Raw genomic sequence first — 27,821 nt, 5'->3', positions numbered from 1 at the left:
ACAAACTGGTTTGAATGATGTCTGTCAGGACCAGCGAGTAGAAAGGGGTGGAGCCTCATGCTCAGCTCCTCCCCCTTGGCCAAGGAGTGTTTTGATTGGCAGATGACTTCAGCTTTGAAAGCACCTGTCTCACATTAAGTACGCGGTCTTTAACTCCCACTTTGCCTCCCTTCCTTCATTTTCCCTACCCACTTCCAGGACCAACCAATGGCTTCAGGATAGAATATTCCCTCCCAACCAATTAAAAATGTCTCTAAACTTGACGGACGACTTCCCTCCCCTGATTAGCCTAGCTCCACCTCCCTGCCAATTGGTCTAGGAGAAAGGGGTGGGTATATCCAATCAGCATGACATAGGCCTATTGATTGACGCACAGGCCCTCGCGCTGGCGTGTTGTGCCTTGCGGCGGGAGGAGGAGGAGGAGCCGGGAACAAAACCTGAGCCAATCCTAGCAGTCTGCGCGGGAGGCCAATCAAATGCCGCACCTTAGAGCTCTGGCCCAATCGGCAAGAGGGGGCCGGCCTCATCCTTGCCAAAGACCAATAGAACGCGCCCGAGGGGCAAGAACGACATGCAGCAGGATCAATGGTAGGGCAATATTTGGAGCTTGGGGGCGGGCCGGCGCCAGAGACGAGAAGAGAGGAGGGGAGTCCTCCTTCGCCGCCGCCATCTTGGACCGGGCCCGTCAGCTTCCGCGGAGCCATCGGCAGACGCCGCGGCCTCCCTTGAGCCCCGACCCCGTCGTCAGAACAACCCCGGGCCTACCTTCCCCCATCCCACTTCCGCTCCGTGCCGCTATCGCGATAGCGCCCGGGCCCGGGGCGCGAGAAAAAGGCGGCGGGCGCTCGCCTCCCCCGCCTATCGCGATACGCTCCTCAGCGGCGGCGCCAGCTCCTGTGGTGAGAGCGTCAGGCTCGACTGGGCCGGACTCCTTCCCTCCTCCCCCCGGCGCCGTCGACCGCCGTACCGCTGGCCCTGCCCCAGCGACACCGCCTCCTGTCGCGACACGGTCTCCCCCGCCCCCGCTGGGCGCTCCGGTTCCTGGCGCGACGCGGGCTCCGGGAAGGTTGGCCCCGGCCGTCCGCGCTCCCTCTCTCGCCGCTCCCTCCTCTGCGCCCCTCGGCGTCGCCTGGAGTCCGCCCGCGACTCCGGCCCCGCGTGGCGTCCGCGTATGGCCCGCGGGTGTGAGGTGTGAGGTGCCGCCCCTCCGCGTCGGCGTCCGCTCCTCGCAGTGTGGATGCGGGCGCTCGGGGGTCCAGCCGCCGGCCCCCTCGCTGAAACCCTTCTGAGCCTGGTGCCGCCTTCACGTGGGTGAGGGGCTGCAAGCCCCCGAGGACAGGGACCTTTGTGCGCGGGGGTCACCCCTCCCGGGGCCTGGGCTCCCCGCCGCACGCGCCCAGCGCGAGTGCCATCTCTCCGGAGAGGGAGATCGAGGACGCTGCTCCACCGGTTGCAGCCCTGTTAAGAGACTCGGCCGGTTTGTATTTTGGGCGCCTCTCCCAGTGAAAAGTCCCGAAGCCCGAGGCTGGGGAGTCAGGACTGGCCTCAGCTCTTACTCTGTGGTCTTGGGTGTCTGCCTCTGGCTTTGTGGCTGGATCCAGACCGTCTGCCTCCGGTGTGGGTTCCTCACACTGTCACTCCCACCTCGGGGTGGGTATGGTGTGGTGTTTAGCCCCCTTTGGTCTCGGGTGCCTGGTCCTGTCTTGGTGACACCTCCTAAGCTCCTGCTTTCTCCGTGTTGTTAACGACTTCCTGTTGTGGGCAGGGCGAGCAAGCGCCCCTTTTTCTGAGTTTGGTACCTGCCTCTTAGTTCAGGGGCTGTCCTCTTATGCTGCTCTCACCGTGTAGGTTGTCACTTCCCTGGATCTGAGGCCTCCTCCCCCATTCACATCAGTCCTTACATTGGGGCTTTGCAGGAGGCAAGGATCTCTCTTCAGTTCTCTTCTCAAGTTCCCCACGGTGGACGAGTAAGCCCCACCCGGCTCTAGAGAGCCCTCATGGTGTCAGTGATCAGAGAGCCAGGGGTTCACACTCAACCTTGTTGGAACCCCAGGAGAACAGCTCCCTGGGGCCCAGCTTTCTGTGCTGAGAGGTGCAGGCTTTGGGGGCTGGGGCTGTCACTTTTTGGGGGGTTAAGGAACTTTTATGGAGTTCTCTCCCTCAGGGGTAAGTCCTCTGCCTACCTTGGTGGTGGCCCCTCTGTGCCTGTCCCCACTGTGGGGTTAAGGACTCCCTCCCATGTGGGTGTCCAAGGCTAGGGCTTCTGCTCCTCTTGCTGTGTCTCACTGGGGGTGGAGGCTCACCCACTCTCCCAAGGCACAGGTTTTTTGCTGTGAGGGTGGAAGGTGCCCTGCAGCTTGAGGGAGAAACCCCACTGTCTGTTGCCACTTTCCCTAGGACTAAGGCTTCCTCTGGTGTACCTTTTCTTTCTAAGATGGGATCCCCAGGACCTAACACACCTACTGTACAGAGGCTCAGATTTTGTGTGGCGGTGGCAGCAGCCCCCCAGCATCACTTCCTAGTGGGCCAGAGCCCCCTCAGGATTAAGACCGCTTGGTGTTGCTCCCCAGGACTCAGCCTTCTGTTCCTACTCCCCTACTCCTCACCAGGCCTTTGTGTGACAGTGACTACTCCTGGTGAAGTTTTGGGGGCTGTGTTTCATGAGTGTTAGCTCCTGGGGTCTGGCTCATCGTGCACCCACCCACCCTCTGTGTAGGCTCCCTAACTGTGGGCATGTGCCTTCCTCTTGCACAAAAGTACGTTTTGGTTAAGCTTTCTGGGCTAAGGTTTCCAGCTTCCTCAGCGCTGCTGGAGGCCCCTCATTGCCTGGGAGCAGTCCTGCTGCCATGGAGGGTCTGGGTGGAGCCCCCCCCCCCCCAGAGTGGTGGGGCTCTTCTGTGGTGGCATCTTAATTTCCAGACTCAAGCTCAGCTTCCTTTCCCTCTGATCCTTTGCTGGGGGATCTGAAGTAGGGGCTCCCTTTTGAAGGGGTTTCCCTTGGAGGGAGGGGTATTGCCTTCTCTGTGGCTGAGGATGCTGCCCACTGTAGTGTCCAGTCTCTAGGACGCAGGTACCCTGGGCCTGTGGTACCTGCCCTCCTCTGGAGGAGCTGCCTCTCAGGTTATGTGGTGTCCTGTCCCGGTCTCAGCTGTGGCCCCTCACTTTGAGGCTCTTCCCCCCTTCCTGGGCTAGGGCTCTTGTTCCCCTGGAACATTGCTTCCGACTCCTTCAGGAGTTCTTGATGCTACAGTCTGCCCTCTCTCTGGGGGATCAGCTCCTTCCCTGGGCCAGGCAGCCTAACCCCTCAGTGTGGGGGCTTGGCTAGGGCATCCCCTTACCAAGGAGTGCAGTGCCCCCTGGGTTGGAGACCCTGGCCCTTTTTTGGGCTCCTGGGGTGAAGGCAGGGAGCACACACTTTTGTGTGCCACCCCAGGGCAGTAAGAGGCTTTTCTGCATCAAGTGTTAGAGCTCATTCCTGCGACTCTGTTGGGGTCCAGGTCCTCGTGTGCTTTTTGGGTTGAGTCCCTTCTTTTCAGCTACCTCCTGGGTCCTTTCTCTGGCTACTTTTGGCTTCCTGGAGCTGGGATTTTCCTTGGGTCGGGCTTGGGCCTCACCTTGGTGTATCAGTTGGTCCTGGGCTGAGAGTGTCATCAGTTCTTTTGCTTGGCCTGTTGCAGGGGATTTATGCTGTGTGAACTCTAGGGTGCCACTGCCACCTACCACCATGCAGAGTGGGTTCCTGTGGAGGGACCAGCACAGCCTCTCTGAGGTTGAGGGACCTGCCCCATCTTTATGGGCCTCCGACTGGGTCATAGCCTACTCTCTGCTATACCATCCTGCTTGTAGCTGCTAGCCACGTGGGATTTAAGTTTAACTAGTGAACGTAGACGTGAAAGTTTTGTTGTCCTAGCCACATTTTGGGGGGTTCAGTGTCACAGGCACAGAACACGCCTGTCATTGCAGAAAGTTCTGTTGTACAGGACTGTTTTTGAGACGTTCTTTCCCTGTGGGTGGGGATTTCTTTTGGGGGCGAGGCACTCCGTCCTGGGCAGAAGGCTCTTCCTGCTCTTGGATACACTGTCCTGGGCCCCCACAGTGGGAGTTCCCCCATCTCAGCTGTGCCATCCGTAGAGGCCCCCTCTCTGAGGGGCATCCTGGCAGTGCAGGAGTCCTCCCGGAGTAGCGCCCCTGCCCCCCAGGGTTCCTGATCTCTTCTGGTCTTGATGTTGAGTCCAAAGGTGTAGCATCCCCTGCTCCCAGGCCAAAGCTCCTGGTGACTCCCTTTGGACCTCATTCCCTTCTGGGTCGCAGGTAACTTCTCCTGGGGTGAAGGTGTCCCTCTCTAAGTACTGAGTGCTGGCCCTGACGGTTTATGTTTCCCTGAGTCTACATTACTGATGCTTTGATATGTAACTCCTTCGGGTGTGCAGATAACTCCCTCGCAGTGGAGGTCCGCTTTCACCCTCGTCATCTTAAGAGTTCTTGCCTCCCGGCCTCTCTTTGGTCATGCCATCTGCCCCCAGACCTCCAACCCTTCTTGGTATTGGCCCGTTTGGGTTTGACATGCTACCTCCTTTGGTTTCAGAATTCACTCTGGTATAAACTTTTTTGTATTCTAAGGCTCTCTTCTACTTGGGACCCAGCCCTGTTGGTGTGGGTAGGTTTAGATCATCACAGTTACAGGCATTTCCTTCTGCGCCATCTCCCCTCTGTTCGTTACAGCTCACACATACCTGGTATCAGGCCCTTTTCTGTGAGATGCACCTGTTCTTTGTCCCTGACTTAGCTGAGAGTAACCTCTCCAGGTGTCAGGATCTAGCCACCTGAGTCCATGACCCTTCGGTAGGAAGTGAGGCCTGCAATCTCTTTCTACTTTGCTAGCATTCAACGGTGTGCTGCATGGATTTTTCCTGATCTAAAAAATCCTTTCATTGAGTATCATCTGGGGACAAGGTGCCCCTCTCTCTGGAAATTTTCCATTTCCTGGGTCAGACAGATACAAAAACGACACCTATTTCCTTGTTTCAGTAAACTTTCAGAGTAGTGTGGACCAGACCCTGTGCCGGGCCATTAAGGCAGCATGGAGAACTGGGCCAGGTCCTTGTCATCAGATAGTAGATGCATCTTGCCTCAACTGTCCCATGCATCCCCCCCCCCCCCAGCCTCATTCATGACTCTGGGATTGCACCACCAGAGAGTAAATGTGCATCCTTTTTATCTGTCCCAGCAGCGTCCGTCTCCAAGAGAGTATGAAGAGAGTGCGTCTGTAGGGCAGGGAAGATGGCGGACAAGCGCAAACTCCAAGGTACAGCCTGTGGCCACGTGCCCTTGGGACTTGTCTTTGGGTGCCTGCTGCCTTGGCAGGTGCTCATTGCCTTCCTTCCTTTGTGGCCAGGTGAGATTGATCGCTGCCTCAAGAAGGTGTCCGAGGGCGTCGAGCAGTTTGAAGATATTTGGCAGAAGGTACAGAGACTGGGCCCTAAAAATCTGGGTCTCCAGGGAGGACAGCCCAGGAAGAGGTTCAGGGTCTCTGGGTGTAGACCAGGGAGAAGAGGTACTGAGGACCTCAGAGAAGCAGTTCTGCGGAGTACTGGGAAGGGGTGTCCCCGGAGTCCCCAGCACACAGACTGGCATGGGTGCTAGGGCAGCCAGCCCCACACTGACGTGGATTCTCTCCACCCCTCAGCTCCACAATGCAGCCAACGCGAACCAGAAAGAAAAGTATGAGGCTGACCTAAAGAAGGAGATTAAGAAGCTTCAAGTGAGGGGGCTGGGGGCCTGGACACCTGTGTCCTGAGGGTGGCAGGAATGGGGAGCGTGGACTATCGGGTCCCGGGGAGAGGAGGACTGGGGGCCTCAGAGCCTAGGACCTGAGGCAGTTTGACTGTCTCACTCTTCACTGCAGAGGCTGAGGGACCAGATCAAGACATGGGTAGCATCCAACGAGATCAAGGACAAGAGGCAGCTCATAGAGAACCGCAAGCTCATTGAGACGGTAGGAGCCCAGAGTCTGGCAGCTGAGAGGTGGGAAGGCTCCCAGGTCTCTGCACCAAGGGAAGGGGACAGGCGACGGGCTGGGGGCCTCCTGCCAACTGCACTCTCCACAGCAAATGGAACGGTTCAAAGTTGTGGAGCGAGAGACCAAAACCAAAGCCTACAGCAAGGAGGGCCTGGGCCTGGCGCAGAAGGTGGACCCCGCCCAGAAGGAGAAGGAGGAGGTTGGCCAATGGCTCACGGTGAGCAGGGCAGAAAAGAGGACGTGGCCTCGGGACCCTGACAGCCAGACATCTGAGGGGATGCTGGCTGACCTACCTTTCCTTTCTTCTCCCTCAGAACACGATTGACACCCTAAACATGCAGGTGGACCAGTTTGAGAGCGAAGTGGAGTCCCTGTCGGTGCAGACGCGCAAGAAGAAGGGTGACAAGGATGTGAGTGGGGCGGGCACCCGCAGGGTGAGGGGTGGGTTAACTGGTTGGGTTGAGGCCAGAGGTGGGGTTAGGAGCTTAGCTGGCTAGGGCTGGTGCAGGAAGGAGGCAAAGCAGTCTTGAGTCCAGTCGAACCATGGGGCTGTGAAGGAGAGGAGCAGTTTTCGGGAAGGTGCAGGGTTCTGCCTGGATCCCAGAGTAGGTGCGAGATCTGACAGACACCCAGGGTGGGGAGGTCTGGCAACTGAAGCTGTGGTCTTATAGCACCTAGGGGGCCCCTGGTCCTGAGGGGACGACAGTGGGGGCAGATAAGGCCAGACTAGAAGAAACCATTCATTGGGCCCGAAGAGAAGTGAAGTCTGGGACAAAGCCAGGTGTTGTGGACTTAGATTTTAGAAACCCAGGACTGTTAAGTTGTGAGTTCACAGGGATGCAAACTGTGGATTCACTGGCTCGGGAAATGCAGGAGCAGAGCTGGCTCCTCAGGAAGCCAGCAAGGGGAGAGATGGCTGGGGAGAGGGAAGGCTTCATGGCCTGAAGGGTTTGGGAATCGGGCTTGGCGGGAGGTAGCAGCTCATGCTGAGCAACAGTGTTTTAGTTAGGGACGGACTGTGTACAGGATGGTGGCCCTATGAGGTTGTCCTGGGTTAAAAAGGTTTGCTTGTGATGTTGGAAGGAAAGGCTGGACTCGTCTACAATGTTGAATTTACTGCCTGAACCAGGATGCTGTTCCTGTTCTGTGCCTGCCAGGGCTAGGGAGCAGGGGGGCCCAGAAGCCCACCACATGCCTGTGCCTACACACACGTACACACTCCGGTGCGCACACACGTACTCTGTTCTTTTTCCTAGCAGTCCAGCCCTTCTCCCCCTTCATTGTTTCTCATCTCCAGCTCTGTCTCTCCGGGTCTGTTGATCCCTCCTCTCCCTTTCTCTTCCCTTCTCTTCCTTCACTCCTGATGTTTACTCACTTTTATCCTCAGCCCTTCCACTGCTCCTCCCATGTGTGCACGTGCACACTTGATCCTTCACATTGTGTTTTTCCCATGCCTTTTCTGTTCAGGTGTGTTTAGGTAACACAAATACTTACATGGTGTTCTCAGTGCCTACAGTACTCAGTACGGCAACACGCTATACAGGCTGGGAGCCCAGGAGCACTAGGCTGCACCAGATAGACAGCCTGGGTGTATAGCAGCCTAGACTGGCCAGGTCTTTGTAAGATGTTCACACAACAGAATTATCTAATGGTGCATTTCTTAGAATGTGTCCTCAGTGTTAGGTGACACATGGCTGTGTAATAAGTAGGCCCAGGCAGAGAGGGGATTAGACCTGGGACTAAGATACCAAATTTAGATGTTAAAGTGGGGCCTTGGGAAGAGTAGGTACCTGAAGGGCCTAGGAGCCAGGTTCAGAATCTGGGCTCCTTCGGGCCGTGCAGCTGGGGTGGGGGGCCATGGTGAAGACAAGGGTTATAATGATTATAAACCGCAAGCTCCTTGGAGTGGAGGTTGGAGCCAGATTGGGGGGGTGCTGTTTCTGTGCCCCAGAAGGCAGTCAGAGCTGGTGGAGGCTCAGCAGAGGTGGGAGGTCCGGGCTATCAGATGAGACACACATGGGCCACAAGGTGTTGGGAGGCACAGGGATCTCCAGGTCCTTTCAAGGCTTGCAGGGGTGTCTGAGGGCAGCAGTGGGGTTCCCGAGGGTTCAGGGTGGGCAGACTCCACACTTCCCACACTGGGAGGGGCCCGAGTGGAGCCTCTGGTCTCCACAGGGGTCGGGGACTGAGGATGGGTTCTGTGGGGCAGGAGGGTCGGGCGGCGCCCTGCAGCCCCTGAGCCTGGCCCTGGGCTCGCCAGCAGAAGCAGGACCGGATTGAGGGCCTGAAGCGGCACATCGAGAAACACCGCTACCATGTGCGCATGCTGGAGACCATCCTGCGCATGCTGGACAACGACTCCATCCTGGTGGACGCCATCCGCAAGATCAAGGACGACGTCGAGTACTATGTCGACTCCTCCCAGGACCCTGACTTCGAGGAGAACGAGTTTCTCTATGACGACCTGGACCTCGAGGACATTCGTGAGGCCCAGGGTGACCTGCATGCGTGGGGTGGTGAGGGCCAGGCAGGAGCACGTCCCAGCCAGCTCAGCATGCCCTGCCTTGCCCCACAGCACAGGCGCTGGTCGCCACCTCCCCCCCCAGCCACAGTCACATGGAGGATGAGATCTTCAACCAGTCAAGCAGCACGCCCACATCTACCACCTCCAGCTCGCCCATCCCACCGAGCCCGGCCAACTGCACCACGGTGAGGCTGGGTTCCCAGAATTGACCTGCGGGAGGGTAATTGAGGAAGCAGGACCTCAGCATCCAGGGCCTGGGCCCTAAGGACCGTAGAGGGCTGATGGGGTGTATGGGGCCACGCGTGGGTGCTGGGTGTGCAGGTGGGAGGCTGGGCTAAGGTTGGGGTTGGATGCTTGCGGGTGCTACTGGCTTGCAGAGACAAGGACCCCAGGGAGCAGGGTTTTGGTTCCCAGTAAGATTCCCCAGTGAGACTGAGGTCATAGGTACTTGAATATGCTGAGGCCGGATAGTCCACACCTGGGTACAGGCCCCTGGGAGGATCAGAGATTGGTGTCTGTTGGGGCCCTGGAGGTCACAAAGGTTGCTGAGTGTGATTCTTCCACCTCAGGAAAACTCTGAAGATGACAAGAAGAGGGGACGCTCAACGGATAGCGAAGTTAGCCAGGTGGGTCCCATGGGCATGTCACTTGCTCATTTTTCGTTCCCAGAGGTGTCCTGAGGCCTGAGTACAGCCATGGTGCAGGGCTTTGGAGAGAGGGGTCAGAAGGTACTGCCACCCTAAGAGAGGCCTGAGGGGCAGGCAGATCTGAGGGGCAGGCAGATAAGTGCTGTGGTCCAGGGTGCCCCCTGCACTGGCCTAGGTAGTCAGAAGCTGCCCTGGGTGTTGGAGGATGAGTTGTGCTTGCCCAGCAGGGAGAGGTAAACATTTCCTGAGTGAGGTGGTGGCAGGTAGCATGGTGGGTCATGAGTGAAAGCTGGAAGTGTTGTGAGGGGAGCCTTGCCAGGTGTGCAGGGCCTGGCGGTGAGGGCCGGGACCCTGTGCGCCTGCTGTGAAAGGGCCGTGCCAACCTGGGGCATGGTGGGTCAACAGTCAGACAGGTTTCTTTTCTTTGGGAGGCTCTAGACCTTGGCTGTGCTGGGATATTTTCCAGAGGGGTAGCATGTCTCAAAATTTCTTTTCTCCCCTAGTGAGCCCCATGAGTTGTTAGCACCTCTCAGGACAGGAGCACACCCTAGGAAACAATGCTGAAGGTGGTGTCTTTAGGCAGCAGTGGAGCAGGCCTGAAGCCCCACTGTGGGCTGATGGGAGAGCTGGCACCAGGGCTCCTGAGGCAGGTGGTGGGGAGCTAGCGTGGGGCCTGGGTGAAGCAGGTGAGGGGCCAGGAAGGAATCGGCCACGCATCCTGCTTGGTGTATGGTGAGCACGAGGTGCCCACGGGGTGTTGGGAGGGTGAAATAAGATGCCCAAGAGCAACTTTCTGACAGTGTCCTGGCTGCTGGGGAGCTGTGGGCACAGGACTGTCTGCTTTCTGGGCCCATTGCTCAGTAACACCCTTCATGGGGGCTTTACTGACCCTTCCGGCGACGTTCAGAATTACTGTTGGGTGTTCTGCCTTTTTTCCTTCCCCTCTTGGACGGTTCCCTTTGATCTTGTACTGAGGCTATTTAGGTATTTCCCATTATGCCCCTGTCACCATCAGAGGGGTTCTCCTACTGCCACCCCAGCTGTGTGTCAGATCCCTGTGGCTGGGGGACACTCTAGGGAGGTGTACAGGCAGGACATGGAATGCTGGTTTGGGCTGGAAATGCCTGGGTCTTTTAAGTGTGAAGTTGGCAGTTGAAGCCATGAGGGGAGGTCACCTGGGTCCCCAGGAAGGGTGTGTGGAAGGCTCGGCAGACCAGCAAGCCCCCCAGGGCCTGACCCTTTTCTTTTTCCCACTTGCAGTCTCCTGCCAAAAATGGCTCCAAGCCCATCCACAGCAGCCAGCACCCTCAGTCCCCAGCTGTGCTACCCAGCTACCCGTCTGGCCCCTCGTCTGCTGCCTCTGCCCTGAGCACCGCCCCTGGCAACAATGGGGCCCCCACCCCGGCAGCACCCTCGAGTGCTCTGGGCCCCAAGGCCAGCCCAGCTCCCAGCCACAACTCGGGCACTCCTGCCCCGTACGCTCAGGCCGTGGCCCCACCGACCTCCAGTGGGCCCAGTGCCGCTCAGCCCCGGCCCCCCAGCGTCCAGCCCGGTGGGGGAGGCAGTGGTGGCAGCAGCAGCAGTAACAGCAGTGGAGGTGCAGGCACTGGCAAGCAGAATGGTGCCACCAGTAAGTGGGGCTCATGGGGGCAGGGGTCCTGTGGTCACTGCCTGCGGTTCCTTTTCATCCCCTTTTCTTGCCCCAGGTTACAGCTCAGTTGTGGCAGACAGCCCGGCAGAGGTGGCTCTCAGCAGCAGTGGGGGCAGCAACGCCAGCAGCCAGGCTTTGGGCCCCTCATCTGGCCCCCACAACCCACCCCCCAGTACCTCGTGAGTGTTCAGCCTCTGGTAGGGTTGGGGACAGGCAGTGTCTGGCACAAACAGGCATGGGGCACCCCCATTGTTTCCAGCTGTATGGACACAGGCCCTGCCCTTGCCCATTGGGACTCCCCCACGAGCTGTGTCCCCTAGCTTTGCCCTTTAAAACGTTCTGAAGCATTCCACATCTGATGGGCAGTGTTCGCAGAGCCCCACATGCCCCTTGGGCACTCCGACTTTTCCATTTCCCCAGAGGAGCTCTAGTTGGCCCCTGTCCCCATTTTCTGTTCCCTACACCAGGGCTACCCAACTCCATGAGGGGTTTCGTGTCAGCTTTTCAAAGGGAAAGACCCCAAAGTCCTCTTTCCCACCCCCAACCACCCTCCAGATCTCAGATCAGGCCATTTCACTGGGTCTCTGATGCCCAGAACAACGCCCTACAAGAGAGCTCACCCTTCTAGTCAGGACCTCAGTAAGGCCTGCTCCCAGGCACCTTGGCCCTGGGGTCTGGGTGGGCTTCCAAGGTGGGCATGTGCCTGAGGCACCCTGCTTTGTGGTTGGAACGCCAGTTCCCATACCCTCTTCTGTGGACCATTCCGGAAGGCCAGTGTGTTTCCCAGTGAATTCCAGCCACATGGTCTCCTCAGAGCGTCCTGAGTCCTTTTTGCCACCTTGTAGCTGTTCCTTTGCCCAAAGAGCCTTCCCCACCCACCTGTCTCTCTCAGCCTGCTCCTCGTGGGTCCTGTCTGCTAGTCTTTCCCCTGTTTTGACTCCCCCTTATCATCCTCCCCGTCCATCTCCCTGTTGGGGACACTGCTCTGAGTCCCTTGCCCTTGTCCCCTCTACAGGAAAGAACCCAGTGCAGCCGCCCCCGCGGGCACTGGGGGCGTGGCCCCAGGCTCAGGGAACAGCGCTGGGGGACCCAGCCTCCTGGTGCCGCTGCCTGTGAACCCTCCCAGCTCCCCAGCACCCAGCTTCAGTGATGCCAAGGCAGCTGGCACCTTGCTCAATGGACCCCCACAGTTCAGTGCCACCCCAGAGATCAAGGTGCGTGCAGAGCCTGTGTGTCGTTCTGCCCCTGCCAGCTTTGCCCCAGACCTTCACTGCCTGCCCCCACCTCTCCCCTTGGCACTCTGCCGCTGTTCTCTCTCCGCTCTCTCCCTGCCTCCCGGCTTTCTGCCCTCCTGGTTCCTTGAGATCATTTAAGTTGAGAAAACGCTTGTCGGCATCTGCCCTGGTTTGTGCTAAGTGAATGCCCCCAGTTTCTGCTTTCTGTGTACAGAGCAGAGTCCGCCAGACAGGGACTGTCCCAGCAGGGCTGAGGGTGCTGTGGACCCACTTGGTGCATCTGACTGAACCTGTGGAGAGAGCCATGCAAGGCCTCTTGGCAGGGGGGCAAATCTAAGATGGACAGGGCTGCTGGGGTCACAGTGGCAAGAAAGGCTGATGGAGGGAGAAGTAGGTGTCTGTGCTGCATCTCTAGGTGGGCTGACGTCAGAGGGGTCTTTAGAAGGGTGGGTGGGGTTCAGCACAGAGGATCAAAGGGCATCCACTCTGCAGGAGGGGCTGCTGGGCCAGATAGTGGGGTATTGCTGTAGACGGCAGGGGTCCCAAACACCAGGGTCTGAAATGGCATCAGCCAGATATGGAGCTGACTTCCTAGTCCCTGCAAGATAAACTCACTTCCACCGGGGCAGCCTGAGTCCCCAGCTGACCGGGTCCAAGCCCACATGGCCCTCTGTTCCTCCCTTCACAAGAAATGTAGCAGCTGTCATATGTGACATTGCCCCGAAGGCTAAGTGGTCCTCACAGAGCTCTGGGAAGCTTTGGGCCCAGAGCGAGCACTCACCTTGGAGAGGAACAAAGGACAGGAAGTACATGTGGGTTCACGTTCCTGGAGCAGGGTCAGCAGCTGTGAGGTTCCCGAAAGGAAAGGATGAGGGGTGGGAGCCTGCGGAAGGTTCAGTGAAGAAAGGACAGATGCACCTGGCGGAGAGGTTCCTGTGAGCCCAGGGACAGCAGGACGGAGGGAGGGTGCTGTGAAGGTCTAGGCCAGTGAGGACAGGCCAGCCTGTGGGGCATGGTATGACGGAGGTCCTTCTGAGGGAGGTGCAGGACAGAGAAGTGTGCTCCTGCAAGTGTGACGAGTGGTGTGGCATGTGCACACACCACAGGCGATGTGTCCTCTGCAGTGCATCGTCCTGTGTAGTGTCTGATATTGATGTGGGGACTTGGTGCCCTGCTGGTGCGTGCTTCTGTGTCCAGTTCCCCCCAGTTAAGGGTCCGTGGTGAGCACTGTCTCACACTAACGGCCTTGGCTTTGCTGCCCTCTGTCAGAGCAGGAGAAGGTGCACGGGCCTCCGAGTGCCTGCACTAGCCATCTGCCCTCGGGCTTAAAGCACCTGTTCCCCCCCCGCCAGGCCCCTGAGCCCCTGAGCTCCCTGAAGTCCATGGCAGAGCGGGCAGCTCTCAGCTCCGCCATCGAGGACCCTGTGCCGACACTGCACCTGACTGAGCGAGGTGAGGGTCCGGGCACAGTGGGGGCAGCCCAGCAAGGAAGAAGGGCGCCCCACCCAGCCTCACCCAACGGCCCGGCCCTGCCTGTCCCCACAGACATCATCCTGAGCAGCACAGCAGCACCTCCGGCCTCAGCCCAGCCGCCCCTACAACTGTCAGAGGTGAACATACCGCTGTCCCTGGGGGTGTGCCCCTTGGGGCCCGTGCCCCTCACCAAGGAGCAGCTCTACCAGCAGGCGATGGAGGAGGCTGCCTGGCACCACATGCCCCACCCCTCCGACTCGGAGCGGATCAGGTGAGGGGCCCGGGGAATCTGGTTCTCCAGTCTTGAGCCTAGATAAAGTTTGCTGGACACCTGACTTGGGGCTCCCCACAGTAGGTGGGGGCTGAGGAGTTTAATGCTGGGGTGATCAGGTGACCAGGGTGTTCCTGTTGATTCGTGAGGGCAGCAGGGTTATGAGGTCAGATGAGGGGGTGGCCTTCTGACACCTTCTAGATGGCAGGGCAGCAGGCACTGGCACTAATGCATCCCACCCCCTACAGACAGTACCTCCCCCGGAACCCCTGCCCGACGCCCCCCTACCATCACCAGATGCCACCCCCGCACTCGGACACCGTGGAGTTCTACCAGCGCCTGTCCACCGAGACGCTCTTCTTCATCTTCTACTATCTGGAGGTACAGCAGGGCCCCCGGGGCAGCCTCGGGCCCCCCGGCTTCGCCGCCACCGCCGCCGTTCCCCCTCGGGCTGGAGGGGTGAGGTGGGTGCCCCACTGCGGCCACCGGGACCGCACCCCTCCCCATTCCCCAGTCCTGGGCCCTGCAAACCAAACCAGTCCCTATCCCAATTCAACACGAGGGAGAGAGAGGTCAAGGGCTAGGTTGTCCCACTTGCAGTGCCCATCCCCAATTTAGCTGTCCCTGCCAGCTACTCACTAGTAGCGTGTGCAGCCTCTGCGTCACCCCAGGGCAGCACAAAAAACTTCTGTCCCCATCCTGCCCTGGGGAGCTTTGTAAGCTGCCTCCTCTGAGCACTCCATGTATTAGTTTCTCTTCTCAACGCTTCTCTGGAAGCACTTCCCACCTGTCTCATTTCCCTTCCGACCAGCACTGGTACGTTCCTGCCCCTTCCCCGCTCCTGTTGGAGAGCCCTGCCCATCCTCAGTCTGTGGTGGGGCCTGGGGCCAGCCCTGAAGCCCTGCCCGTCCCCGTCACTCTGCCAGTGTGAGGGGCCCTCTGATCCCTTGCTCCGTCCTTCCTCTCCCAGGGCACTAAGGCACAGTACCTGGCAGCTAAGGCCCTGAAGAAGCAGTCGTGGCGATTCCACACCAAGTACATGATGTGGTTCCAGAGGCATGAGGAGCCCAAGACCATCACTGATGAGTTTGAGCAGGTGAGGCCCCACCCTGGGCCCCTCATACTCCTTTTGGCCCCCTTCCCTTCACTACCACCTTCAGCCAGCTCAGCCTGGGACCTGTCCTGTCACTCTTCAGTAGGCCAACTGCTAGTCGTCCTGTAGGCCCTACCCTAAATGCCCCTTCCTGAGGGCGCCTCTGCCGGCACAGGGGTGTGGGCTGTCTCCCTCTTAAGAGTACACTGTACTGAGACCTTGGTGGCCTCCTTACCCCATGTCCCCAGCACTCAGCAAATATGAATGGGGAAGCTGTTTCTTTTTAAAATGATGTTTTCTAGTTTCAATTAATTGATTGGGACTTTTTGAAAAACACTCTGAAGGGGGAGACCACCCGGGTCTGAACCCCACTGTAGCTAGGTGACCTTGGCAAGTCACTTGACCCTGTTGCCTTTTCTGTTAAAAACGGGGTGACAGGACCCACTCTAATGCAGTTGTGAGGATTAAACGAGTTAACCACATGTGTGTACCTGATGGTGCCCGCAGCAGCGGCACAGGCGTGTTGTATTTGTTTGCGTGCTTATAGTTGGCTCTAGTGCTTTTTCCACCAAACACCTGTGTGATGCAAGCACTGAATAGGTCCTTGTCATAGAGCACTCAGTCCCCTCCCCTCAGTTTTTACAGGCTCTTTGAAGCATCTCGGCCCTTCAGAAACCAAGCCCCACTCCCACGGTACCTTCTCTGACACTACAGACTTCCTGTCCCCTCCTGGTTGGGTCCAAAGCAATCAGCCAAGTTAGTGCATATCCAGGCATCATTCCTTCAGAAAGTCCCACATCACCCCTGTCACCCAGAGAAACCGTCTGTCCCGTAGATGGCCTGTTGCATCGCTAGGGATGGTAATGGCCTGAGGGAGTTTGCGAAGATGCAGTGCTAGAACATGCATCGCCTGCTCAAAGCTACCTACAGCTGTCCTGAGAAGAGACGTCGCAAACGTGCCCGGGGCCAAGGCCCAGCTCTGGCATATGACTACTGTGCCTGCCTCCATGACCTCTGAAGCGGGTGTGATCATCTTTCCTATCTGAAAAGACTGTGGCCAGGGTGGAGTGAGACAGGGCTTGGTACTTGTCATATCCATGGCCCTGAGAACGGTCCCCTTTGCCAGTTTGGCCTACCTCCTTGTCCACTTACTGACCGCCTTCTCCCCTGGCCAGGGCACCTACATCTACTTTGACTACGAGAAGTGGGGCCAGCGGAAGAAGGAAGGCTTCACCTTTGAGTACCGATACCTGGAGGACCGGGACCTCCAGTGACACCAGCCCCTCCCTCCATTCTCCCTCTCCCCTCCGCATGCTGATGCCCTACCCAGGTGAGGGCCCTGCCCTGGAAGATGGGGGGGCCCCAGGCTATGGGGCAGCCCCCTCCCCCAGGAAGCAAGAAGGGGACCTGGAGGTTCTCTTCCTCTCAGCCCTGGCCTGGGGGTGAGGGCTGCCCCCTCCTCCCCTCCCCAGTGAGGGACATTTTTTGGTAAACCTATTTTCATTTTGGAAAATATTTATGAATAAATAGTTTTATATGACGGCTGGCAGCAGCCTCTCCTGTACCCCTCAAGAGTCAGTGAGCCAGAGGGGGATCCTGCCGGCGGGGTTGCCGAGCCAGCTGGGGGTTGAACTGGGAGTTGTACCGCCTCCGCCGATCATCCGCCTCCTCTTCTGGCTGCTCCTCCTGGGGTGCCCCGCCTCGGACACGGGCCAGCAGAGCCTCTGCCCGTGCCCTCTCGGCTGCTTCTCGCCGGAGACGTTCAGCTCTAAGCTGATCCAGGGACAGGGATCTGGAGGATGAAGAGTTGGGTTAGAAAGCTGGTGACCCTGAGAGGCCCCAGCCTCCGGGAGGGAGCTGCCACCTGTACCCCCTGCCTGCATGTAACGTGCTCCTGGGCTTGGCACATGAAGCCCCTGGGACCAGGAAGTTGGCCTCATACCAGGGGCAAGGATGTGGGCCTCCCCTTCTGTGGGGCTCTGTCCTCTCTCATCTCAACAGTCGGGTGCCTCTTCAGATCAAAAAAGCCTGCTGTTAATCAGCTGTGTGATGCTGAGCACATGCTGGGTCTCTGGGCCTCTCCCCTTCTGTAGAAGGCTGGTTAGCACTCCCCGTCTGGTATGTTCAGGGCCTGCCGTCCTGGTCACACGGGCCTGTTGTGCTCTAACCCCATGGTTCTCAAATTTGGGTCTCTTAAAACTCAAGGACCCCCCAGCTTTTGTGCCCATAGATTTTATGTTAACATTCAGCATATTATAAAACAAATGAAAATGAAAACAAATCTTAAAACACACGTATGTCCCACTAACCATCAGAGCAGTGGCACCTTCCCACATGAGCAGCCTCCGGGAACCTCAACCTCACCCTTAAGAATAAGAGTGGAAAGCTAAATGGTGTTGCTACAGAAACAGACTTAACCTTGCTGAGCCCTCCCCCTTGAAGAGGAGTCGGGCTCTCAGGGTTGCGGAGAACCCTGTTTCTGCCCAGCCAATCCTATCACCCACACAGGCTTCCTTCTTACTCTTTGGGCCGCTGTTTCTCTGACCCCTGCTTTTCCTTTTTGCTGTGACCACCATGGTCACCACTGTGTCTCCTCTTCTTCCCCAAATGTTTCTGCATCTCCAGCAGAGGGTCCAGGCGGTTCTTGACCTTCACATCTGGTCCCGGGCCAGGTGGGGGTGACCCTCGCCTTGGAGGCAGCTGGTACCAAGGGGGCTGAGTCTGGGCTTCCGCTGCACTCTGGCCCAGGTATGTCAGGATACCCAGCGCTTTCTCCTGCCTCTCCTGAGGGGAAATAGAGAAAATCCGGAAGCTTGTCGAGTGTATCTCCCTTCAGGGAGCCCTGAATGTGCCAATGGGGACACCATGGTTGAGAAAGCAGAACCACTCGGCCATTAACTGTGGAAGACCTAGCATGAACCAACTTTACCAGCCACTGGGGACACAGGAGAGCAACATAGGTGGGGCTCCTGCACTTGAGGTGCAGGGGTAGGCAGGATGGGGTGGACCTGCTTTAGGGTTCAAAAGAGGGCATGTTTGGGGACAAAGAAAAGCCTGGAAAAACCAAGACAGAAGTGATGGCGGGGGCAAGTTCATCCCTGAGGGCTGGTTGGTGAGAGACAGGATCTGATTTACATTTTAACAAAGCTCCTTCACTCCCCAAATCCCTTCCCTACATCCTGACATCAGGTTGAAGACCTGAGGGGTTTACACCTGCAGCCTCAGAACTGGGAAACTCCAGCTTCCCCTTCCAAGCCTCTGTGGGCCTGGATGGCTATAACCAGCACTTCTTGAGTGCTGTTTGGTTCTGTTCTCAGTCTCCTAGATCACTTAACCCCCACCCGTTCCCTAGGCTCCTGCTAGTCACAGTGGGGGCAGTGTCCCCTCTATCCATGACTGATGAAGTAGGCCAGCTTACTTTCTCCTGCCGCTTTTCTTCTTCATACTCTTTGTTGCTTCTGGTCACCCCTTTCCCTTCCTCCAGCTGCTCCCGAAACAGGTCCACAGGGCCAGAACTTGGAGCTCCTGGGTCTGCTACTTCAAGTTCAGGTAGCGAGTTCCGATGCCTGGCTTTATTCCGTAGGAATTCTGTGCGGGCCTGGTGGGGGGTGGGGGGGAGCAGAGTTACCGATGAAACATTCAGAACCTACATGTGATCTGAGGAACCATGAGTCTGGTGCTGGCCACAGGGAATTGCAGTCCACGGTGCTGGGGGCCCAGAAGAGACACCTGCTCCATCCTGGAGACAGGGTAGGAGAATGGGGCATCTTACACAATAGAGACAGGGTAGGAGAATGGGGCATCTTACACAATAAAGACAACTATGAATATGAAGGCAGCTAAAACCTGTATTAGGACGGAAGATCTAACTTCCAGGCAGGGCTCCAAGTCAGTATCCCAGTCGCTGTTCATTCTCTGCTGAAACGCGAATTTTAAAAACCCAGACTAACTCCGAGTCAGTGATGAAAACCAGATTAGCTAAAGGACTGACAGGTGCAAACCAGGTGAAGGAACTATAAACAGAGCCTCAGGTGTTTGTGTGGAAGGGACAGTGCAAAGAGTTTGCTCCATAGAGCGGCACTGGCTTGTCCGTTTTCGCTGTGGCGTCCTCTCTGAAGCCATCTCTCCTCTGCACCATGCGACTGACTGACAGCGCCTTTCTAACTGCGAACGGTGCTGGAGGGATGTCGCAAGTCAAGCGTTCTGCGCAGGGCGAGCATCCAGTAGGCGCTCAATAAATACACCGCAAACAAACTAAAACGTGGTCCAAGTTTCGTAAACTACCCAGGGGTTCCTTTATTCACAAATTCCTACTCTGTGCCAGGCACCGCTCTGGCCTTACAAAGAACATTAGCGAGAAAAACGAGGGGGAGGAAGGTTCCGCGGAAACCCGCTTCCAGTTCCATAGGTGCCCTGCTCACCGCACCTTCGCAGCGTCCCCACTTCCGGTCCCTCCCCGGGCGCCTGCGCGCTAGGCCCAGGAGCCTCGCCAGGCCGCTCTTGATGGGTACCTCTTGCTGAGCGAGCAGTACCCTCCGCTCACGCTCTTTCTCCTCCTCCCGGGCCTGAGCCTCGTCACGCCGCACACGGGCGACATTGTCCTTGTTCCGGACGTGCCAGCTCTTCTTAGGTAAGATGTTCATGGCGCCGCTGAAGTCCACAGACCAGCAGACCCGCCCTCTGGCACTTCCGGTAGGCAAGGGGATGCCCCGCCTCGTTACTCCTGTCTCGGCCACGGATTGGTCCTGGGTTAATTGACACACACCCCCACCTCCAACGCCGCGAATCGGCGTGGCTTCACCTAGCTAAGGCGTCCGGGTTATGAGCAAATCACAACTGCACTCACTTCCGACGTTTATACGACGGGGCCTCTGATTGGCTAGCACGCCCCAGAGATCATCTCTAGACCAATACATTTGATTGACTTGTGCCCCACCGAAGCCCGCAAGTTTCAAAGAGAGCTCAGCTGACTCCGCTGCATTTATTGATTCAAGAATGAGATTCACTGAACAGTCAGGGTGTCCACGGCCCTGAAAATTTCGAAATCCCCGGGCTGGAAGGAAGTGTAATCTTCAGTTCTCCCATTTTCTAGATGACGTGGCCGAAGCTTACAAAGGGTTTGCAGCAGATCTGGGTTGGAAAGTGGGACGTCACCCTGAGCCAGGCAAGGGAAGTCAAAGAGCTCCGGTGCCCGAGCTCAGCGCCACAGCACGTTGTGCCAGGAAGACTTTATTCTGCGCCTCCTGAGGTAAAGGGTAGAAAGGCATGGAGGTGAAACAGACCTTCTCCCTCCCGTGTCCTTTTCCATATCCCCCAGGACTCCTTCCCAGGGACCCGGCCTGGCTCACCGTCTCGATCTGCTTTTGGAGCTCAGAGATGAGGCGTCCATATGAGTTAGCCAGGGCCAGGGTGTACACCATCAGGATGCTAGAGGGTGCAGAAAGGCTCTTAGATATCTTCAATGTATGGATGTTAGAAACCAGGGGTCTGGACCACCCTCCCTCCTTCAGACCCAGTAATCGGGGCACACAACCCCCTCCTTTCTTCAGACCCAGGAGTTTAGACCTCGGCCCCCCTCCTCTGTCGGACGCAGGCAGTGGAGCCCCCAGATCACATACATTCAAACTAAAGCCCAACTGTCTGGGCCCTCTCACCTGGAGATCAGCAGAAGGGGCACAGCAAAAGCTTGGGTCCCCAAAAAGAAGAGGAAGTTTTGGGTGCCCTGAGGGAGCCTGGAAATAGACTCAGGAATCTCGGCCCAGATGGACAACTGCCCCCGGAATGGACCACACATCTTAGAAGGTGGGATCCTGAAGTCAGAGACGGGCAGAGCTCAGGAATGGCCAAGAATCAGGATCCTGGATGAGGGCACAGTGAGGCGCAGAGAGGCACACGCCTCTCACACTTACAGGAAGATACTGTAAAGCACGGGAACGGCAGAGATGGCCAGACCCAGGAGAAGGACCAGGGGGAAAAAGAAATTCGCCATGGAGGCCCGAAAGGTGCGGGAGGCTGGGGAGCAGGTGGAGAAGAGGACGACCTGGCAGGGGAGGAAGGGAATCTGAGACACAAGCGTCTGGACCCTAGTCTGTTTCCGTGTCCAGGAATCCTTGCCCCAGCCCCTCCTCACTCAGGATTCAGGAGTCCCCCAGAGTCAGGTCCCTTCTTCCCTCAGACTTAAAAGCTGGGACGCCCTAGACCCCTCCTTCTCCTACATGCAGGAGTCAGTCCTTCAGGACCCAGTCACATCCCTCAGTCCCTTCCTCCCACAGACCCCACCCCTCACCTTTTTCAAGTAGAAGAGCAGCAGGAGTTTGGCTGTGTTGAGCAGAGGCAGTAGAGGGCAGAAAAAGCTCCCCACCCACGTCACTGTCTGCGTGTAGATGAGCCCCAGCACCTCATTGGGCACCTCGAATTCCTGGGTCCCCACAAGACCCAGCACCCCAGGACAGTGACCACAGAGCAGCCTGAGGGGCGGGGGCGGGCAGAGTCATTCACGTGCCAGCCAGGGGGTTCCCGCCTCCACCATCCTGCCTACCAATCAAAAGTGAGCCTATCTGAGGGGCGTAGCTGGCAAGCATCTTGGAGGGGGTGTGGCCTGGGCGGGGCCAGCAGAAGTTATCTAACACGTGGAAGGGGCAAAGAAACGGAACGGAGGCGGCACTTGAAAGGCAAAGTGGGAGAGCACTGAATGGTGGGGCGGGGCCTGTTTCCTAGAGGGCGGGGCCACAGTGAAGGGCGGGGCTCTCACTTCCGAGGGAACTGGATGAGCAGTGCCACGGCCACGCTAGTCAGCAGATCAAAAATCAGGAGTTTGTACATCTCTTGCCCCAGCCGAGTCTCCCAGCACTGAGGAAGGGGAAAAGGGGTAAGGATGACCTCAGGACTCGGGCACCCAGAGGCCCAAGCATCCAAGTCTCCAAGTCACAAGCGTATGAGACTTTCTTGGGAGTCTTCCAGCCCTACTTCCTCCTTCCTCCCAAACCAGGTGTCTGAGGGAGGACCCAGTTGTCCGGGCCCCATTTTTGTACAATTACAAAGAACTCACCGGGAGTTCTTTGTAATTGTAGCCACAGGCCTTGCACGCCGGATCCTCTGCATTGCCCCCGCAAGTGATCTGACTCCACAGTGACAAGAGCAGGACCAGCAAAGAGGCCAGGCGGAGAAACACGGTCCTAGCAAAAGAGAAAAAGGGTACCAGCCTGGACGGAGTGCCAGATGAGGAAACCGAGGCTCAGTGACAGAAAGCCAGGATTGAATCCAAATTTCGCTGGACCCCATATCATTGGGAGTTCCGAGTCTTCCCTGCTGGCACCAACATCCCTTGAAACACCCGCTGCACCATCACCCCCAGCCACACCCCCCAAGGCTGCAACCTGAGCAGGATTAAAATGATCTGGCGGCTCCTGGTGTAGCCCTCCAGAGGGGCAATGAGCTTGAACACTGGCGGCAGCACCAAGTTGACCCCGGAGATGAAGATGGACGGAAGGTAATCCACCCCAAGCTTTAGCAGCGGCATCTGCTGGGTAAGGGACCACTCCTGGGAGGGGAGGTGGGCAAGGGAAGAGGCTCTGGGGTTCCGGCGGAGCTGGGCTGAAAGGTGGTCCCCCAGCCTCTTCCTCCAGCACCCTAAAATCTGAGTTCCAAACATAACCCCGCCATCCCTCCTCTCTAACATCCCAGAAATCACAGAAGTCAGCCCCCCCCCCCCACCCCAGCAATGTCGATTCCGGATGCCCAGACCCTCTCGCCCCAGGCCTCTCCACACCTGCAGCTCCACGGTGGTGTTCGTAGCCCAGTAGACGCCGTAGAAGGCTGCCCCCAGGAGCGCGACCACCAGCAGGTTGAGCAGCGCCCGCACCAACCACACCCCGGCTTGCTGGCCCAGAGTCCGCACCGCAGCCCTGCGCCGCACCTCTGCTTCCTCCAGCTCCACCTAAGCCCCCGAGACACATCCGCTAGGGTGCCATTTCCCCAGGCCCAGCCGGTGGCCGGGAGCCCCAGCTCAACTCCAAGTGATGTAGCAACCCCCGCACCACCTTTTTCTTAAAAAAAAAAAAATCTATTTATTTATTTATTTATTTTTAGAGAGAGGGGAAGGGAAGGAGAAAGAGTGGGGGAGAAACACCAGTGTGTGGTGTGGTTGCCTCTCCCGTGCCCCTAGATTGGGAATTGAACTGGAGACCCCTTGGTTTGTGGTACTGTCAGTACTCAGTTGCCTGAGCTACACCAGCCAGGGCGCCACACCCTTCAAAGGACTTTTATAAGCTTTGTTCCAGCCTCTCCAGAGCCCTCCCGGTGACAATTTAGATCTCCGGGCCCAGTCCCTCCGAGGCCCCGCCCAGCATCCAAGCCACGCCCCCACGAGGCCACACCCAGTACTCGCGCCTTGGTACAAGTTCCAATTCTACCCTATCGAACCCTTTCTGTCCATACCCTTCTCAACTTTGAACCAAGGAGCTTGAGGCCCCGCCTCTTTCCTAATGGTAGCTTTTTCCTTGGACCTGAAGCATGACCTCAGCCTCCCCCAGACCCCTCCACACTTGCATTCCCCAAGGCCCGCCTTCTGAGAAGAAAGCTCCACCCAGCATCTCTCCTGACGTCCCATCCTTGGTCTAGGCCCCGCCCTTTCTCTCAGCTCTGCCGTCCCAGGTGCCTGTCCAGTTGTAGACCCCGCCCCCTAAGCGCACCTGCAACTCGTAGCGGATGAGGCGCTGTCGCAGCCGCACGTGGACAATGCCGCAGAGGCCAAAGTCCCAGGCAGAGAACACCCGGTGGCTGTAGCTGGTCAGGACCCCAGACTCGGCCAACAACGTCTGCTTCAGCCCGGACACGGAGCTAAGAGAGGGGAGACCCAGGAGACATGATGTGGCCGGCCAGGCAGAGCAGGGGGGACAACAAGGTAAAAGACACTCTAAGGCGAGCTGCCAACTGGTGGAGAGAGAATTGAGGAGTCCTCTGAACCACACAGTCCGAGAGAGAAATTCCGAGCTAGACCCGGGGGAGATCAGGCGCCCAAGGGAGAGACAGAGGCCCTCCTCAGCTTGTCACCTGTCTCCTGGCTAAGGTGTGAGGTCCACAAGTACGTGATCTGTTGACTTTTTGTTTGCTCGTTCCATTGTCTGATTGGCCCGCTGCCTAGAACAGTGTCCAGCACACAGCCGCTGCTCAGTAAATATTTGTTGCATGCGTGAATGAACCAATGAATGACTGCTATTTGTTTGCTATTTGGCGCTTTTCCCTTTCAGAAAAAAAAAAGTGTAGTTAATTTGCTTCCTTGTTTACAGCATACCTACCTCACTAGCCACAGGTGGGGCTAACTTCCCTTTGTTATCCCTAGGCCCTAAGCACGTACGAAGCATTTAAAACACGGATATCAGCTCAAACAGCGAGAAAAGCATCACAGAGCAAGACTCAGGACTCCCGGGGAGCGGGCTGCGAGCACCACTGCGGCCCCAGGGTCGGGGGTCTGCGTGTGCGCGGGGTGGCACTCACCGGCGCAGGATGAGCAGCAGGGAGAGGAGGCCGATGAGGAAGGTGGAGCACAGGTAGGTGATGGTCAGGCGCTGGCGTGGTGGGTAGAACCCATAGAAGAGAGGGGACCATTCCAAATAACCCTGGGGAGGGAAGGACGCGGCAGAAGTCATCGTGGGGCTGGGGGGCGGTCAGGGGTCGGGGGTGTTCGGAGAGGGTCTCCCTGACGTGGGAAGAGGGGGTAGGCACTCACCTCTCCGGAGAGCAGGTTGAAGAGCTGGGAGGAGAAGGAAACCAGGCCCTCGGAGTTGGGATTATAGGAGCCGCAGGGTGAGGAAACGTCAGGGTCAGGGGGACCCGGGGGAGCCCCGTCCAGCCAGGTGGGCAGCAGCGTCATACAGGCCTTCAACACCGAGGCCAGCACGTTGAGAAGCAGCAAGAAGCGCAGCAGCAAGAAGTAGGACTTGGTGCCCGCGCCAAACTGACCTGCAGGGGGCGGCAGAGAGGCCGCGGGTCCTGTCTGAGTCCAGGCCCCCAGCCCCGCCTCCCTCGGACCCGGGAGTCCAGGCCCGTCCCGAGACTCCAGCCCCCAGCGCCACCGCACCGTCGATCCTCTTCAGTGTCCACGCCCAGGGCTGCAAGGACTGCAGGCCTTCTCGCATCTTCTCCTTGGACCTCCGAAGCAGCAGGGCCCACTTGGCCACCCTGGACCTCGAACCCTGAGCCATTTGGTCCCTGGCATGGCACTGCCTGGGAGAGAACAGAGTCAGAGACGTACAATGGGAGGCCTAGCTGCCGCAAATGGCAACTGCACAGGTGGAGAAACAGCCCGACAGCGCGTTGTGGTAGGCTCCTAACACGGATACTACAGCGGTGGAAAGAAACGCGTGATGCTGAGCAGGGGCGCAGCGGGCAGAACAGCAACACTGTGGGGTTCTATTCACACGGTCCCAGAGCCAGCGCAGGGGAAGCCCGCCCTTCAGGGACGCGGACCCAGGAGAGAGGGGAGCGACAGGGGGGCTGTGATGTTCACTCTCCCTGCAGGTGGGGTTCACCTGGCCTCTCACTATAGGGGAACTCTTGGAGTCTTTCCATCAGTTTTCTTTTCCATCATCAAAGTAAGCAAGAAAAAAAAAAGAGTGGAGAAAAAGGAAAGAAAGGTGTGATGTTGTGCATAAGGTTTCTCTGAGCCACTCTAGCCAACTAAAGCCAAGGACGGACTTGCGGGAACCTCCGAGCTACAGTGGGTTGGTAAGGAGCCCCGGCGACAAACTGGACTTGTGAGTAGTGTCCGAAGTGGGTGCGGATTTGTGGGACCGGGATCCCAACCTGTGGGATCTGACCCTGTCTCCAAGTCGATGGTGTCAGAAGTGACTTGAACTGTAGGACACCCAGCTGGTGTCTGGGAATTGCCTGGGTGTGAGGAAAACCCCTCACACACATCGGAATTGGTGCTGAAATTAGGGAAAGCAACGAGGGTCAATGTCAAGGGCCACCTGAGCTGCCCCATTCTTGTTAGGGCCTCGCACCTGTTTCTAGTGCTTTTTTTTTTTCTTTTGTTGTTGCTCTGACAATTAGAGGCCCAGTGTTTTTACTTCCTGCCCCCCTGCCCCAGCCCTGTAAAGTCTGGAGATGGGGAGAGCAAAGGAAGGAGTAGAAAGGGACAGTCTTGGAGGAGGACATAGGGCAGAGAGGGAAAACTAACACCGGTTTCAGACACAGAAATAGTAAGAGGTGGACAGAGGCCTGGAGGAAGAGAGGAGACCAGGGAAGACGGGAACCTGCCAGAGGAAGAAGTGAGTCCAGAGCCCCAGACACACAGGGTTCCTTAGAGTCAGGGAGGCAGAGACACAGATGGGAAACATTTCTTCTCTGAGAAAACCCAGAGAAGCAGCTTGGAGAGGGGCCGAGACAGATGGCCCAAGTGGCAGGTGGGGCTCACTTGTGTGCCCGTCTGGCCTGCATAGGCCAGGGCAGTTCCCGGGAAGGGACAGGTTCTTGCAGCTCCTTCTGGGCGGCTTCTGCGAAGGCCTGGATGCTCCTCTCTCCATCCTCATCTTCCAGTGCCCCCCAGGGCAGCACCCCAGGGCCTCGGTACCGAAGGGTAGCAGCGCTGGGGAGCTCATTCAGCACCGAGGACAGCGACGGGCCTGGAGAGGAGGGCAGGGGGGCTGGGAGAACCCCGGAGACCAGGACCAAGCCCCTCCTCCCTCAGACCCAGGGGTACAGACCCCCAGCTTCTCCTCCCTCAGACCCAGGGATCCAGGCCCCCAGACCCCCCTCCCTCAGACCCAGGGATCCTGGCCCCCAGCCCCTCCTCCCTCAGATCCAGGGGGTACAGACCCCCAGCTTCTCCTTCCTCAGACCCAAGGGGTAAAGACCCCCAGCTTCTCCTTCCTCAGACCCAGGAGTACAGACCCCCAGCCCCTCCTCCCTCAGACCCAGGGGGTACAGACCCCCAGCTTCTCCTTCCTCAGACCCAGGGGTCCAGGCCCCCAGCCCCTCCTCCCTCAGACCCAGGGGGTACAGGCCCCCAGCCCCTCCTCCCTCAGATCCAGGGGGTACAGACCCCCAGCCCCTCCTCCCTCAGATCCAGGGGGTACAGACCCCCAGCCCCTCCTCCCTCAGATCCAGGGGGTACAGACCCCCAGCTTCTCCTTCCTCAGACCCAGGGGTCCAGGCCCCCAGCCCCTCCTCCCTCAGACCCAGGGGTCCAGGCCCCCAGCCCCTCCTCCCTCAGACCCAGGAGTCCAGGCCCCCAGCCCCTCCTCCCTCAGACCCAGGGGTCCAGGCCCCCAGCCCCACCTCCCTCAGACCCAGTGTGCACCCTCCTGGCCCCTCCTACCCCGGAACCTACTCTTCAGCTGCCTTTACCTTTTATACAGGACTTTGGGATCATGCCCTCCCAGTCTTCAGACACCTTGAGTCCTAGCCCCCAGGCTTCTCCTCCCTAGGACCCTGGATTCCCAACCTCCAGTTCCTTTCTCCCCCAGAAACCCAGGAATCAGACCCCTCCCCCTTCTGCCTCCCGGACCCCGGCGTCACCAGGCCTCCCTTCTTGACCTCCCCGGGGACTTCTGCCAGCCCGAGGGATTCCACCTGCTCCCCACCTGCCCGGGCCTCCCGGGTTGCCGACCACCCTCTGGAGGAGCCCCAGGCCTCAGGTTCCCACTCCGGGCTCTCGTCCATGGCCCCGGGAGCGGTTGTGTTTCCGTGTTTCCGTCTCTAGCGGTGGCCAGCTGGGAGGGCACTGCCTGAGGGAAGGGCGGGGCCTAGGGCAGGTCCTACCTGGGCACCAGGTGGCCCAGGGAAAATGGCGTGCGCTTCCCATAACCTTTCAGGGCGGCTGCTCCCAAAGGTCTCCTGGGAACTGAAGTCCACAGGTGCCAGTGTGGCTCCTGGGAACTGGGGCGGGACACAGAACGGTGGATTTG

The 27,821-nt window shown here is 58.2% G+C and overlaps 3 protein-coding genes across 5 annotated transcripts; 1 reads left to right on the top strand and 2 right to left on the bottom strand.

The window, feature by feature from the left end:
• The first annotated feature begins 644 nt into the window (after nucleotides 1-644).
• On the top strand, nucleotides 645-16,453 carry CNOT3 (CCR4-NOT transcription complex subunit 3). 2 transcript variants are annotated; one of them, XM_037127586.2, is made up of 18 exons: nucleotides 645-899; nucleotides 5,231-5,305; nucleotides 5,396-5,463; nucleotides 5,687-5,761; nucleotides 5,906-5,995; nucleotides 6,108-6,236; nucleotides 6,334-6,429; nucleotides 8,283-8,502; nucleotides 8,595-8,728; nucleotides 9,113-9,169; nucleotides 10,451-10,820; nucleotides 10,897-11,020; nucleotides 11,857-12,055; nucleotides 13,429-13,528; nucleotides 13,622-13,820; nucleotides 14,069-14,201; nucleotides 14,791-14,916; nucleotides 16,089-16,453. In XM_037127586.2, exons 2-18 carry the CDS (start codon nucleotides 5,281-5,283, stop codon nucleotides 16,185-16,187), a joined length of 2,244 nt encoding a protein of 747 aa, XP_036983481.2. In that variant the 5' UTR covers nucleotides 645-899; nucleotides 5,231-5,280; the 3' UTR covers nucleotides 16,188-16,453. The 2 variants fall into 2 exon arrangements, with proteins under 2 accessions (XP_036983481.2, XP_036983477.2); XM_037127582.2 differs by having other exon boundaries at nucleotides 8,280-8,502.
• A 35-nt stretch (nucleotides 16,454-16,488) lies between these two features.
• Nucleotides 16,489-19,644, bottom strand: LENG1 (leukocyte receptor cluster member 1). The gene is made up of 4 exons (XM_037127604.2): nucleotides 19,425-19,644; nucleotides 18,332-18,511; nucleotides 17,435-17,697; nucleotides 16,489-16,705 (listed from the first exon to the last, which is right to left on the bottom strand). Exons 1-4 carry the CDS (start codon nucleotides 19,554-19,556, stop codon nucleotides 16,489-16,491), a joined length of 792 nt encoding a protein of 263 aa, XP_036983499.2. The 5' UTR covers nucleotides 19,557-19,644.
• Nucleotides 19,645-19,868: 224 nt separating this feature from the next.
• TMC4 (transmembrane channel like 4) lies at nucleotides 19,869-27,812 on the bottom strand. Of its 2 annotated transcripts, none has more exons than XM_053662566.1 (15): nucleotides 27,676-27,812; nucleotides 26,330-26,537; nucleotides 24,992-25,137; nucleotides 24,641-24,873; nucleotides 24,409-24,530; nucleotides 23,604-23,751; nucleotides 22,682-22,849; nucleotides 22,290-22,453; nucleotides 21,962-22,088; nucleotides 21,665-21,762; nucleotides 21,200-21,380; nucleotides 20,823-20,953; nucleotides 20,568-20,723; nucleotides 20,262-20,340; nucleotides 19,869-20,156 (listed from the first exon to the last, which is right to left on the bottom strand). In XM_053662566.1, exons 1-15 carry the CDS (start codon nucleotides 27,716-27,718, stop codon nucleotides 20,088-20,090), a joined length of 2,073 nt encoding a protein of 690 aa, XP_053518541.1. In that variant the 5' UTR covers nucleotides 27,719-27,812; the 3' UTR covers nucleotides 19,869-20,087. The 2 variants fall into 2 exon arrangements, with proteins under 2 accessions (XP_053518541.1, XP_053518540.1); XM_053662565.1 differs by lacking the exon at nucleotides 27,676-27,812 and adding an exon at nucleotides 27,498-27,665.
• Between the last annotated feature and the right edge of the window lie 9 nt (nucleotides 27,813-27,821).

The sequence above is a fragment of the Artibeus jamaicensis genome, unplaced genomic scaffold (genome assembly GCF_021234435.1).
Source record: "Artibeus jamaicensis isolate MK-2021 breed Jamaican fruit bat unplaced genomic scaffold, CSHL_Jam_final contig_2566, whole genome shotgun sequence".
NCBI lineage: Eukaryota > Metazoa > Chordata > Mammalia > Chiroptera > Phyllostomidae > Artibeus > Artibeus jamaicensis.
The sequence above is the reverse complement of the archived record's forward strand: the minus strand, read 5'-3'. Positions and strand labels throughout refer to the sequence as shown.

Bases quoted from the DNA above. Each gene is read 5' to 3' on its own strand.
- CNOT3 (XM_037127582.2), top strand. From the start codon at position 5,281: ATGGCGGACAAGCGCAAACTCCAAG. The intron at 13,529-13,621 runs GTGAGGGTCCGG...CTGTCCCCACAG, and splicing joins ACTGCACCTGACTGAGCGAG to ACATCATCCTGAGCAGCACA. The intron at 14,917-16,088 runs GTGAGGCCCCAC...TCCCCTGGCCAG, and splicing joins TCACTGATGAGTTTGAGCAG to GGCACCTACATCTACTTTGA.
- LENG1 (XM_037127604.2), bottom strand. From the start codon at position 19,556: ATGAACATCTTACCTAAGAAGAGCTGGCACGTCCGGAACAAGGACAAT. The intron at 17,698-18,331 runs GTAAGCTGGCCT...ATTTCCCCTCAG, and splicing joins AAGAAAAGCGGCAGGAGAAA to GAGAGGCAGGAGAAAGCGCT. The intron at 16,706-17,434 runs GTAAGAAGGAAG...TTCATCCTCCAG, and splicing joins GAGAAACAGCGGCCCAAAGA to ATCCCTGTCCCTGGATCAGC.
- TMC4 (XM_053662565.1), bottom strand. From the start codon at position 27,576: ATGGACGAGAGCCCGGAGTGGGAACCTGAGGCCTGGGGCTCCTCCAGA. The intron at 22,850-23,603 runs GTGCGCTTAGGG...TCGGGGGCTTAG, and splicing joins TCATCCGCTACGAGTTGCAG to GTGGAGCTGGAGGAAGCAGA. The intron at 20,157-20,261 runs GTGAGCCAGGCC...CCTTTACCTCAG, and splicing joins TCCAAAAGCAGATCGAGACG to GAGGCGCAGAATAAAGTCTT.